The sequence below is a fragment of the Thalassophryne amazonica genome, chromosome 10 (genome assembly GCF_902500255.1).
Source record: "Thalassophryne amazonica chromosome 10, fThaAma1.1, whole genome shotgun sequence".
Classification (NCBI taxonomy): Eukaryota; Metazoa; Chordata; class Actinopteri; order Batrachoidiformes; family Batrachoididae; genus Thalassophryne; species Thalassophryne amazonica.
The window spans coordinates 104,028,020-104,042,478 of NC_047112.1; the positions used below are offsets into that span (position 1 = coordinate 104,028,020).

Below are 14,459 nucleotides of genomic sequence, written 5' to 3' on the forward strand. Positions count from 1 at the left end.
GTCTGTCAGTCTGTGTGTATGTCTGCCTGTCTGTCTGTCTGACAGTCTGTGTGTATGCCTGTCTGTCTGTCAGTCTGTGTGTATGTCTCTCTGTGTGCATGTCTGCCTGTCTGTCAGTCTGTGTGTATGTCAGTCTGTGTGTATGTCAGTCTGTGTGTATATCTGTCTGTGTGCATGTCTGCCTGTCTGTCAGTCTGTGTGTATGTCAGTCTGTGTGTATGTCTGCCTGTCTGTCTGTCTGTCAGTCTGTGTGTATGCCTGTCTGTCTGTCTGTCTGTCTGTCAGTCTGTGTGCATGTCTGCCTGTCTGTCTGTCTGTCAGTCTGTGTGTATGCCTGTCTGTCTGTCTGTCTGTCTGTCAGTCTGTGTGCATGTCTGCCTGTCTGTCTGTCTGTCAGTCTGTGTGTATGCCTGTCTGTCTGTCTGTATGTCAGTCTGTGTGTATGTCTGCCTGTCTGTCTGTCTGTCAGTCTGTGTGTATGTCTGCCTGTCTGTCTGTCTGTCAGTCTGTGTGTATGCCTGTCTGTCTGTCAGTCTGTGTGCATGTCTGTCTGTCTGTCTGTCAGTCTGTGTGTATGTCTGTCTGTGTGCATGTCAGTCTGTGTGTATGTCTGTCTGTCTGCCTGTCTGCCTGTCTTTGCATATGTCTCTGGGCTTTTGTCTGAGTGTATCTGTGATTTTGTCTTTGTCTGTCTATGTGTGTATGTATCTGTGCATCTGTGCATGTATACGTGCCTGTCTTTGTTGTACATGTGCATGTGCATGTGTGTGTGTGTGTGTGTGTGTGTGCAGATAGAAGCAGCACCTAATGACACAGCACTGGCTCTTTCGCTTGCGGTGCATGTTGAAGAAGCAGCTGTCTGCAATAGCGAAGACGTGCGGCGGCAACTCGCCCAGCCGTCGGTCCGTGTACATGTGCACGTGCTCGGTGGTGTAGATGGGCAGCAGCTGATAAGGGTTGACGGCCACCAGAATGGAGCCTGTGAAAGTCTTAATCCAGAGATCATGGACACTGCATGAGTTTGTGCATTTAAATAAATGAGACATTATGTATAAACACAGCGAAACCAACGACCCCAGAAGACCCTGGGAGCATTAGAAAGTCACTCACTGGGCTTCAGACGCCTTATAATCATGAAAGGCCTGTCTGACCGCAGCAATAAAGAATATATCAATAAAGATCACCTGTAGAAAACAGTGTTATCCAGCAGTCGTGTTATTTTTGTTCAAAAGCAGCCTGATTCATAATGACAGACACACTGCTGTGACAGAACAACACACAGGCCCGTTTGTCTCTATGGAGATAAACAGCGCTGTGATAAATGACAGGGCAAAGTCTGACACGGAGGAACGGGTTATGGCGATCGTAAAAGAAGGCGGCTGTACTGTGAAAGCAGGGGACAGAAAACCTACATAGATGGTGCCCTCTTTGTGTCGCACCAGCAGGTTCCTGAGGAGCCCCGCCTCATTGAGGTCACCGAGCTTGATCATGTCGTCCACGCCGGTAACACAGCTAGGGTGCATGGGTCGCACCATGCCCTCCAGCTTCTTATTGACCTTGTGCTCCTGCGTGCACATTATGACAAAGTGGAGATCATAGGTGTTAGCTCATGTAGGTTTCTCCTGGACCAGATAAGGTCTCAAGGTTTATACCTTTCCTTCATCGTCGATCAGCTGTAGCTGTCCAGTGTCTGTCCGCTTGACTTCCGCCCCAATGGGTACTCCGGAGTCGGTGTCCAGCCAAACGAAATCTCCCTGGTGGTGGAAACATGAGCCGTAATGAAAATACAAGCCTCAGCAGCACCAGTTATACAGAACACATCACAAAGTATCCTGTCCAGGGTGACTGCTGGGATAGGCTCCAGCCCCCCCACGACCCATGACTGGAGTAAGTCAGGATAGAAAATGAATGAATGAATATCACAAAGTATTTATTCTTACCTCCCTCAAGTGCAACATAACTGTGGAGGCTGTAAAAAAAAAAAAGAATCACCACATTAAGTCTCAAAGTACAAGCACAGTACTGTTGGTGCAGTACTTCATACACATCTGTGGGCCTTAATGTTCTGGAACCTGCTTCTAAACTATTTTTACAGCAGAATACACAGAACCAGAGAGTATTCTGGCAGCACATACCTCTGCTAACCCTTCACACATATCTCTGTAAGTGTCAGAGTTAACTGCCAGAGGATTCAGCAGAAACCACTCAACTGATTTTCTTGAAATTGTGAAAAGGTTGTGGCTTTGACAAACAAAAAAGCAGATCCAGGAATTGTTTTGTACCTCTTTCTTTTAACATTGCGAGGTTTTGGGAGGCAGATATGTGTAAATATCAGTACGATTGTGTGATAAAGGCACTGACATATAATAAAAAAAATAGATATCATGCCAAGCTTATTTTTATCTTTTTTAATCAATGTAATTGTGATTAGAATGGAATTACAATGACTTTTAAAAATGGACAAAATTGATTGTGGCATATCTTTTTTCTTAAGATATAGCAAACAATGTTTGTGCAAATTTTGGTGCTTTTACACTGAAAAAAAGAGAATGTTTGAACCAACTTAAAAAAGTATTACAATTTGTTAAAACCAGAATTAATTAAGTTGTTTGAACTTAAGTTTGTAAGTTAGAGTTGATTTAACTTTCAAACTTAAGTTCAAACAACTTAATTCATTCAGGTTTTTTACAAATTGTAACACTTTTTTAAGTTGGTTCAAACATTCTCTTTTTTCAGTGTACCATAAAAACGCATAATTGTTTTGCAATTGCAAAGTTCTTAAGAGATAAAGTAGATATTAGCAATCTACATAGGCCTGATTTTTTTCATAAAGATTTGCACCATATCCCATATCTACAGATAAGTTCATTAAAATGTTACGGGGGGCAGACTTCCTGGATCCACCCCGTCAATTGGATCCCCTCCAAATGTTAATGGTTTATTCCTTGGGCGGTACCCTACCCTTTTACAAGTTTCAAGAAAACTGGTTTAGTAGTTTTTGTATAATTTCATTAACAGTCAAACATGACCAAAACATGATCTACATGACAGTAAGAAAGTTATTAGGCATCAGTATACTGCACAAATCATACGAGATGAAAAGAAAATGTAAAAATATTCTAACTCTGCATATATTAATGTAACATTCTTAACATTCTGACAACATGGTTCTCATTTTGAAAACCGTCCCCATGAAAACAAATCAATGCCCCGATCACCAGTTGGTCAGCTCTTACCTGGAAATGTTTCTGAGGTGCTGCTCGGAACACACTTCTCCGAGTGTCGATGAAGCAGGAAGTTTTCCCAGGACAGAGCTCCTTTATGGCCCTTTGACTTTGATCCTGCAAATGCACAGCCAAAAGAAGCTCGCACACATCAACACTGTGTCACCATCTACTCTGTGGAGTGCAAACTGTCAGTTTAACACCGATCATCTGAGAAAACTCAGTTCTTCCCACTTTAATTCACACAAACAAAATGTATAGAAAAGGCTTTGTGTTACAGCGTGGACGACATAAATGACGTGTGTGAAATAAACAGTATTTATTAAACAAGAGGCTGAAACACCACATGATCTGAGCTCAGAGTCTTTGACTGTAGCACATTCAAAGAGAAGACAGTGTGAAACAACAAAGCAGCATCTCTCTCATCATCCTTACTGATTAAAGCGCTCTTTCATTTCTGAACTGTGAAGTGAATAAATAATGTTTGTTTGGGAGTTGACCCTCAGTCAGCTGGAATCAGACTTTAAAACGGAAGCCGTCCAAATGGGAGTGGCTGATTTGCAGTAAGTGATCCATAAAGGCGCTGGCGTCACAGGTCATCGGTCTGCTGTCCAGTGGGGCAATTAGGCTGTAAACAGCAGATAGAGAAGAGAAATTACATTTTCAGAGTCGCTCTGTGATTGCAGCAGATAAAAGAGATCATTAGCGGTGGCAGGGGTGGCGGTCACGTGCCCTTGTTTCCCACGTGGAAGGTTCCCCATTCAAACCCCACCCCTGCCCATTCTTCAGTATGGAGTTGTGTCAGGAAGGGCATCCGGCACCAAACGTTTGCTAGATCAGCTCTCCTGTGGTGACCCCGAGTGAAAACAAGGGAGATGCTGAAGGGACTCACCAAAAGAGATTGTTAGTGTTTTCATTCACAAATCACAGTGAACAAGATGTCCACAGGAGTAAAAACACTGGCGGCTGCTGGTGCGACCCCCTCAGCCTCCAGTGAAACCCTGTGTGGCAGAAATCCTGTGGTGTCAGCAAGACCTTTTGACCTGTGACCTTGACCTCAAAGTCATCCATATTTTTTAACTTGACCCAGATCTTGACCTGATGCATCTTTCCTGTACCCTCTAAGAAATAAAATGTTGAATTTAATTGATAAAGTTAACTTTTTCCACATAACATTGTCAATTAAGTGCAAAACAATATTGTAGTTGAAATTAATTCAATCAAACGGAACATTATTACTTAAATCTTTAAAATTAACAATTGCAAGTATATAGAAAATAATAATATTAATTACATTTAAAACCCTTGTGTTTAATTTCTTAGAGTGTACATTTGATGACCCTTGGCCTCCCCGTTCCAGAAAAATCGCACTAACAAGCAATTTGTTGCCTAGTCGCAAGGTTGACGACAGTACACCCTATAACAGGCTGAGGAGTAATAAGAAAAGCCACCAAAGAGTAAAACACTTTAAACATTCTGATAAATGAGTATGTATTTAAAGATGTAAAACATGGTACTGGACAGTTGACACACTCATCACTTTTAATAAGAAATATAATCCCAAGCAGAGGTGATGAAATGAAATAAACTGACAAGTTCATTTCAGACTACAGACCACACATGTTGAAAGAGAGAGAGAGAGAGAGAGAGAGAGAGAGAGAGAGAGAGAAAATGAACCAGTTGCTTCATCTACCTTCATCCACAGTCTTTCACACAGGATTACGTGAACTTGTGACCATGTTACAAATTTAAGAACGTAACCACTGTTTAATTTTAATCACAGAATAACTTCATTTATTTGAGTAAATTTCTGTAAGGAAACTCTCTCTTTCTCTGAACACATTCACTGTGTACCTTGCTTGACAATGTCCCTATCTTATGGATTTCCCTGCTAAATTCTTGAAACAAACCAACAAACCCTTTTTGCTGGGTTACTGTGCACTTGTGGCTGTGTTGACTATTAGAATGTAACTGCTGTGAAGAAAAAAATATAAATAAATAAATAAATAAAAGTGACAAAGTAAATGTTTTGTTTCTGATTTTACAATTTTAGGTGAGGAAACACTGACATGGACCACATTCTCTGTGGACATCTCTCTACCATCCCCACTTTATTGAAGTTCATATAAAATCCTTTCTGTTGCAATGAAGGTATTTGTGACAGTGTTACAAGTCTAGGTATGTAACCATTGTTTAACAATTACAAAATAACAGTTTATTTCTTTGATTGTACATTTCTGTGAGGAAACACTCTCTTCTGGACCACATTCACTGTGTACCTTACCCAACCAACTCTGTCACCTTATTTCTTTCACTCTTAAACTCATTTTTAAAAATCCTTTTTGCTGGGATATTTGGACTTATGACAGTGTTACTTGTGTTTTAGAATATAACCACTGTGAAACAATGAAAGTACTTGTTTATTTCTATGATTATTGCATTTCTATGCAGAAGCGGTCTAATAACCACACCTGCTCAGAATCTATCACGCACCCATGAACTATCCAGCAGGTGGCAGGTACATCAATGGGATATTACAGGCAAAATAGTTTTTATTATTATTATTATGACTGTGATGTGTTAAAATTGACCAAATTTTAATGGGTTTGTCCTCGTGTGCCCTTTTAGTTTGATGACATTGGTTTTAAATATGTGTTAAATTGAAGGGGATCGACTCATTTATGTGTTCATCAACTGCATCTTATAAGGCATGTTCCTTGGTTTGCAAAACCCAGTAAAATTTGTCTTACTTTCTTTTCACTGAGGTCTCACTGCTGGAAACCAAACTTTAACTTTAAAAACACCAATTTAGTTTGACTTGTTGTGGCATCTTGTACTATTTATACGGTGCAACTGGAAGGTATTCACAGCGCTTTACTTTTCCACATTTTGTTATGTTACAGCCTTATTTCCAGGTGTGGAGAGGCACAGGGTCGAGTACATGTGGAGGTACTGCTGCAGGAGGGTTCAGGTGCTGTTGCAGTTTGGCTCAGCGGGACTTCATCTGTGGAAAATAAAATCAAGCCATGGTATTGGACTGATGGCCACAACAAAGACATATTTTGATTTTACACACACTATGGTAAACTGCCTCCTTTAGTACACACATTTTAAATAATGACAATTAGAAAAAAAAATTACCTTCCGATTCCTCTGGAGTAGCAGCCACACAGGGAGGTGATGGAAGCGTTGCCTTGGGCTCAGGTCTGTATCCAGATCTTCGGTCAATGGTGGTCCTAAAAAGTAGGGTTGGGAAAAATTCTTGATTTTCCCATAGCCTACCTGAGAGTGCCGACAGTGTTTGGGTGTCTGCTGTTCCCCCTCCAGTCTTCTGCATCTCCCATCAGGATTTTGAGATCGCTTTTTGGTGTTGGATTTTAAATCGAACCATTTCTTTTTTCCCCTCCTCGGTTGTGCATCCTCGTCCTGATACTGCATTCATTACGTGTGACAGCTTCCGATGCTTGCTTTTTGTTGGTGTCACCTGCACTGAGGCTACTGAACAGAATTTTCTTCTTGTGGCTGACTTCCTGCAACAGTACCTCCACCTCTGAACTGCCGACGTTTTTTTTTTTTCTCTTTGCCAGCTGCACAGAAATTGATTTGCTTTCGGCATTTTGTTTCCTCTTTATGAAATCTGCGTCTACTCATGGCCATGCAGTCTCATGGCCTTTTACGAGCATTGATGGGCTGTTACTTATGCTAATCATATGTTAATTCGGGTCACCAGGCACATGCTTTCAGTTTACTAGGAGATGGAATTATAATCAGTTTAAGAACACAGCTACGAACAGTTCTGTGGAACACGATGAATCTGACGTAATTTTCTTAAGAACCTTATGAGGGATAGCTTAAGAAAGAATCTAAGAAGATTATTAAGAAGATATTGGTAAATGCGGCCCAATGTCTTGCTGAAACACGAACTGCCGCCCAGCTTGAGTTCAAGAGCGCTCTGGAGCAGGTGTTCATCCAGGATGTCTCTGTACATTTCTATACCATCTTTCCTTCAATCCTGACTAGTCTTCCAGTTCCTGCCACTGAAAAACATCCCCACAGCATGATACTGCCACCACCATGCTTCACTGTTGGGATGGCACCTGTTTCCTCCAAACATGATGCCTGGCATGCCTTTTACTAAGGAGTGGCTTCTTTCTGGCCACTCTCCCATACAGACCTGATTGGTGCTGCAGAGATGGTTGTCCTTTTGTAACGTTTTCCTCTCTCGACAGAGGAATGCTGGAGCTCTGACAGTGTTTTTGGTCACCTCCCTGACTAAGGCCCTTCTCCCAATTTATCAGTTTGCACGGGCGACCAGCTCTAAGAAGAGTCTTGGTGGGTTCATACGTCTTCCATTAACAAATGATGGAGGCCGCAGTGCTCAGTGGGAGCTTGAAAGCAGTAGTAATGTTTCTGTGCCCTTCCCCAGATTTGTGCCTCAAGAGTATCCTGTCACAGAGGACGATGGTCAATTCCTTTGACTTCATGCTTGGTTTGTGCTCTGACATGCAACTGTCAACTGTGTGACCTTATATGTAAACAGGCGTGTCTTTCCAAATCAAGTCCAATCAGGTGGACTCCATTAAACTGTAGAAACATCTCAAGGATGATCAGGGAAACAGGATGCACCTGAGCTCAGTTTTGAGCCTCATGGCAAAGGCTGTGAATACTTACGTACCTGCAATTTTTTTTTTTTTTTCACAAATTTGCCAAAACTAAAAACTTTTTCACATTGTCATTATGGGGTATTGTGTGTAGAATTTTGAGGGGGTAAAAAATAATTTAATTCATTTTGGAATTAGGCTGGAACATACGAGTATAATGTGAAAAAAGTGAAGCTCTGAATTCTTTCCATATGCACTGTACATCTTTATTATAATTACAGCGACAAAAACAATGTACACCACCTGGATGTTTCGGGCTCGCTTCATCTCATCACAATATCATTACACTGTGAATGAAGCAGCACAATACACAGCACTAAATGAGTACAAAACCTGAAAAGACATCAATGCAAAACCAAAAGCACATTTACAGTGATTTACAGAAACTTAATCCACCAATGGAATTACACGAGGACACACTCTTTTAAGCACGGAACCCTTTCAAACCAAACGTAATCGCCACCATGATGCCCGAGCACAGCGGATTTTAATCTAACAATAACATTGTATTATACATCGTATGTTCTCAATTTCCAAGAATTATCCAGGCATTTTAAATACTCAATCCAACATGTCTCATAGTACTTTATCTTTTTAGACTGAATTAACCAATCAACTCCAGAAGTACTTGGACAGCAATGTGTTTATCATTTTGCCTGTGTACACCACAGTGGAGTTCAAATAAAACAATTAACATGTAGTGTCGACTGTTAGCTTTAATCCAAGAGATTTAAGAAACATATCACAGTCACCATTTAGAAATTAAGGCCAATTTGGGTACACCACTGCCTCCATTTCCAAAGTCCATAAGCAATGAGGCAAAATAAGAATACTTTAACTACATATCATCACTTTAAGTCAGGGGATGGATACATGAACATTTCTAAGTCACAATGTGTTTTGGGCTTCATTTACCTCAATCATTAACCAATACAGACAGCATAGCATCATGTTAAACCTGCAGTTTTAAACCGTGCAGGAAGACGAGTAAAGGAAGCCACCAAGACAACTCATTGGCTGTGGCAGCCTACACTACAGGCACATATTTCACTGCAATTCCATTGTGGTGGTGTACAAGGGAAAAAGATAATAATGATAAAAAAAATTAAATAAAAAGGCACTGTCCAAATATTTATGGATTTGGCTGTAAACAGGAGACCAACAAATAATAATTTGACCAGATAAATTTGAAAATGACATTAAGTAGGTACAAGAAAAAAAAAAAAGAAAAAAAGAGGAAGCAGTAAAATTGTCCCAAATATTGTCTTTGTATAATTAGTTCTGTTTTACGACAACTATTTTGATGTTACATAGAACAGCTTTCACATCACTGTCCGGTACACTGAGAAAATGAAGGCACAGTTCGATGAAAACAGCACATGTGAGACTGAGATAAGTAATTACGCAGTGTACTCGAAACTCCTTTTTAAATAATATAGATCAACTTCAAACTCTAATACTGCGATCATTTGAAATACTCCTATAATGTACAGGATTAACAGATTTACTGCGTGGTGCCAAATATCACAAACAATGTGGACACAAATACATTGTGTTGAAAGTAAATAAAAAAAAAAATCTGGCATTTTCAATAACTGTTGAAACAAATGGGGGGCGGGAACAGTCCAGAAACTGGCCAATCAAAAGTAAACAACAGTGCTCCTTATGTGCTGTGTGTGTGCAGTGAAATGAGAACCTACTCCTGACGGGTTTTTACAAGGACGACTTTCACTCCTCTCTGTCCACATTCAGGATGATGGGAAAGTGCGTGCGATTGTCCGCAGCAAATGATAGCACCAAATTGTGAGCAGCTCCTTCGCCCCTGCAGAGGGAACCGTGGCGTCATCAGCACAGGACACAGTGACACATTTATGCACGTTCTTTACGCTTCAGCTTGGAGGACTTCTTCACAGTGCCGTTCTTGTTGAGCAGTTTCAGAACTTTCTCTTTGTGGTCGAGAACTTTCATCATGGTGTCTCTGGCCTCAGTTACCTGGTCCATCACCAACTTACAGCGCTGCATGTTACCCTGCAGAAGAACCAAACATGTCATGCTTTATCAATGGACACATGGGGAACTCAAACTCTGGAAATGAAACGTGAACACAAATTAGCGTTCTTTCAGCTTAGTTCTTTCAATTCATCTTTGGAATTAGAACACCTGACAATTTAAACAACTGCATTCATCACATCTGTCAGGTGAGAAAAGTCAAAAAGATGCCAATCTGCTGCTTTTTTTTTTTTTTTTTGCCCACCCGCTGGTTGAAAGCACATAAAGTGCAAAGTGTTGTTGCTATTTTGGAGAAAAGGATACACAAATCGAAATATGTGATCTATTTACAGATATATTTCTTGAATGTGACCGGTTTCTGCAGCTCAGTTCATGATGATGTTAACACTGAAGTAGTGTGGTCAGGATAAGAGAAAGGGGCCTGCTGCCCATCCTGAACAGCTCACAGGTCAGCCACTCCAGGCAGGTTTATGTATTTATTTCTTACAAAAAATGCAAGGGGTTTCTCCACCCTTCTTTGCCATGTACAAATTTTTAAAATTACAGTTGGGTAAATAAGTATTTGAACAGTGACAATTTTGCAATGTTGCCTCTATGCTGCACCACAATGGATTTGAACTGAAACAAGATGTGCTGCCTATATAGCACAGCAAATAACCAAGAACCTTTGGTACATATTGTAGAAAAATAACGTTAGCCATTTGAATTTTCAATAGGGGGCCACGTAGGGGTCAATTGAAGAACTGCATAGGGGCCAAAAGAAAGTTCCAATCATATTGAACGCTATACCACATTATGTGTCTGCAAATATTCTGTTATCTGCTGCACTAATAGTGCAGTCAACTTTCAGCTGTGATTCAAAAGGTAAAAAAAATAAAAATAAAAAAAAAAATCACATTCAACATTTAGGAATTAGACATTTTTATACACAGTCTCTCTATTTTCAGAAGACATAAGTAATCAGACAATTGAGTGATAAGGCGTTTAATGGCCAGGCGAGGCAAGTTCCACGATTCTAAGTGCTGAAACTGTTTGACTACTTTTCTTTGGGTACCTTAAGTATATCTTATCTTAGGGACCTCGTAGTACCATATCACCCCAATAGAGCGCTTCGCTCTCAGACTGCAGGCTTACTTGTAGTTCCTAGGGTTTGTAAGAGTAGAATGGGAGGCAGAGCCTTCAGCTTTCAGGCTCCTCTCCTGTGGAACCAGCTCCCAATTCAGATCAGGGAGACAGACACCCTCTCTACTTTTAAGATTAGGCTTAAAACTTTCCTTTTTGCTAAAGCTTATAGTTAGGGCTGGATCAGGTGACCCTGAACCATCCCTTAGTTATGCTGCTATAGACGTAGACTGCTGGGGGGTTCCCATGATGCACTGTTTCTTTCTCTTTTTGCTCTGTATGCACCACTCTGCATTTAATCATTAGTGATCGATCTCTGCTCCCCTCCACAGCATGTCTTTTTCCTGGTTCTCTCCCTCAGCCCCAACCAGTCCCAGCAGAAGACTGCCCCTCCCTGAGCCTGGTTCTGCTGGAGGTTTCTTCCTGTTATAAGGGAGTTTTTCCTTCCCACTGTAGCCAAGTGCTTGCTCACAGGGGGTCGTTTTGACCGTTGGGGTTTTACATAATTATTGTATGGCCTTGCCTTACAATATAAAGCGCCTTGGGGCAACTGTTTGTTGTGATTTGGCGCTATATAAAAAAAAAAATTGATTGATTGAATTGATTAAGTATATTCAGATAATAATTTTGCAGTTTACAACCCCAATTCCAATGAAGTTGGGACATTGTGTAAAATGTAAATAAAGACCGAAAATGATTTGCAAATCCTTTTCAATCTACTGCTACACTCTCCATTTGGTGGCAGAATGGCGCCAACCACCCCTCAAGGTACAAGACGACGTCAACATCATACTAACTTAGCAGTGACATCTACAGTAACTTTACCTGTTTACTGCCATACGGGGGGGGGGGGGGGGGGGGGGGGGAGAATCACATACAACTCACATCTATATTTTAGAAGTCAAGTGGCCTCTGTGTATGTGTATGAGTGTGTGCGTGTGTATGGCTTCAATCACAGAGAAACTGGGGAGAGCTGACATTTGCCATTTGGTATGCTTATGTATTTTGGGTCAAGGATGAACGCAGTGAAAGTGGAAAGTTGATAGGACTAATATTTTTGGAGAAATTAGGAATATTAGATAACAAATGTGAACAATGGATGTTGATTAAATTCTGGACACACGCCATTCCAGCGGCCTATGTGTACGTGCACGTGTGTGTATGTGTGTGTGTGTTTAACTTCGATCACGGACAAACTGGGGAGAGCTGACCTTTAGTATTTGCTATGCTTATGTATTTTGGGTCAAGGATGAACACCACCAAAACGCAATGTTGATAGGACTAATATTTTTGGACAAATGACAGATATTACGTAACAACAGTGAACAATGGATGTAATTATATTCTGGACTCACACGCCATACCAAATCATTATAGAAACTTTGCAGAATTTATTACCACTCTTATTTATTACCACTCTGAAAAATGCCAGCTACCCATTTTATAAACACTATCCAATGTAGAGCCTGTGGATCCCCATGGGCAACGTGCTTGTGGGAGTATAAATCGCAACAAGAAGCAAAATTAATTTAATTGCTGCATTATTTATTTCTAAGCCAAGGAGCAGAGCTAATGAGCTATTTAATGCCACTATACCAGGCACAAAATGTAAGTAAACAGTTTCTTTAAGCCACTCAATGGACGATCAGCTGTGAGGTGGATATGCAATGCAATTAAACATTTGAAAACTCTTCTGTCATGCATTTTGTAGTCCAAATAACGTTTCTTCAAAATTGAATAAAAATACTATATTCCCTTTTTATTCAAGTGTGGTTTTCCAGCATATTTCTTCAGAACATGGAATGTTCTTGTTTCTTCTCTACACTACATCCTTAGAAACACAAGAAGGTAGGCTCTGTTATCATATTAGCCTAAGCTTTTAGAACAACTGCTTTTCGTTATTGGAATGAAGACTGGATTTTATTTGAGTTGCTGTACACAGCATGGACCCGACTGTTTGGGAATATTCTGGTTCCTTATTTAATAGCTGATGATGGATTATCACACATGGATTAGAGGATTTGAGGCCATTCACAGCGCAGACACTGATGTTGTGAAAACACCAGTTTGGGTTGTGGATTTCTTTTGTATGTAGTTGTCAAATAAATAAATGACAGACAGACAGAGAGAGAGACAGAGACAGAGAGACAGAGAGAGAAAGCAAAATGCAATAAGGGCGAATTGAGGTTGTCTGGATTCATTCACATTTTTCAAGTTTGAAAATTCTGACGAAGCGCCAGCTACAGAAACAAAGCTGGACGACGGTTAAACGATGTTTCCGAAAGTCAACGTAACTCCAGATTTCTTGTTTCGTTTTGGCTTCAGTGTCCTTCGTTAGTGCCGTGTGACCGGGGCTTGACCAGACTCCTTTTTAAATGCATGCTGAAAATAATTGAGCCTGATATGAATGCCCCCCACAGCAGTTTAATCTAGTAATTCTCGTTTCCAGTGTCATGAAAATGTACGGCATTGTGATTTTTCGGTATGTAAGTCACACTAGACCTTAAGGGTGTTTTCACATTTGGGACCTTTCCAGTCTTCAAAATAAACTCAGACTGCTGATTCAGCATTTTTGTGCATATGTGAACACACCAACCACACTCAGACCCCTTTAAAATGAACCGTTTCTGAGACCACCACAAGAGGTGAGCTTAATACAGTTCGCTATAAAGCCACAGTACGGTTCGCCTAATCCAAGGGTGTCCAAACTACAGCCCGCCATCCATTTTTAATTGGCCTGTATCAAAGTCTAAAAATACAATGGACTATGGCCTACACATATTTGTGCTCAACTGTGTTGTACTTCAGCGTCTCCACAAAGCAAGAAAAAAAAATTGCTCAGGGTCACCAGAAATCGTGCAACCGAAGAGACGCGAGACTGAAAGCAAGTGCAGAAAATTTCAGTCAGTGGAAAAATGAATATTTTTCCACAGAAACCCAGGGGAAGTGTGTTTGTCTGATTTGTCATGAGAATGCTACCATGACGAAAGAGTACAATGTATGAAGACATTACGAGATGACGCATCAGTCCTTCACCTCCTGGCACCGAGCAAGAGAATGCGAAGCAAATGACAGCTAACCTGCAGACGCAGCTTTTTTTCCCATGCTAACAAAGCTCAACAAAATAATAGCCAGTTATGAAGTAGCTCAGGTCATTGTTCTACATGGGAAACTTGTCTCAGATGGCGACTTCATCAAAAAGTGCTTTGATAAAGTCATGGGAATATATGACCAGAGAAAATGCAGGATTTCAACAACGTTCGCACATCCAGAAATATAATATGTGGTGAATTGAAGACTTGTCACACAACATAAAACACCAAGTGTTAGATAAAGCTTGTGCTTTCAAGATTCACTCTACTGCATGTGATGAGAGTGCAGATGCCACGGACACTGCACAGCTGTTCATTGTTTATATGAGGAGTTGATGATCATTTTTGCA

General features: G+C 40.7%; 2 protein-coding genes across 2 annotated transcripts in view; both read right to left on the reverse strand.

The window, feature by feature from the left end:
- Positions 1-1,964, reverse strand: part of LOC117519325 (unconventional myosin-VIIb) — a 107,245-nt gene extending 105,281 nt beyond the window's left edge. Inside the window, exons 1-4 of the mRNA XM_034180680.1 lie at positions 1,941-1,964; positions 1,653-1,754; positions 1,413-1,565; positions 805-989 (exon numbers count right to left, since the gene is read on the reverse strand). Coding sequence (XP_034036571.1) covers positions 805-989; positions 1,413-1,565; positions 1,653-1,754; positions 1,941-1,958 — 458 coding nt within the window. The 5' untranslated portion in view covers positions 1,959-1,964. The remainder of the gene's footprint in view (positions 1-804; positions 990-1,412; positions 1,566-1,652; positions 1,755-1,940) is intronic.
- Positions 1,965-9,183: 7,219 nt separating this feature from the next.
- Positions 9,184-14,459, reverse strand: part of sap130a (Sin3A-associated protein a) — a 37,446-nt gene continuing 32,170 nt past the window's right edge. Inside the window, exon 21 of the mRNA XM_034180681.1 lies at positions 9,184-9,913. Within this exon, the coding sequence (XP_034036572.1) occupies positions 9,755-9,913 (159 nt within the window). The 3' untranslated portion in view covers positions 9,184-9,754. The remainder of the gene's footprint in view (positions 9,914-14,459) is intronic.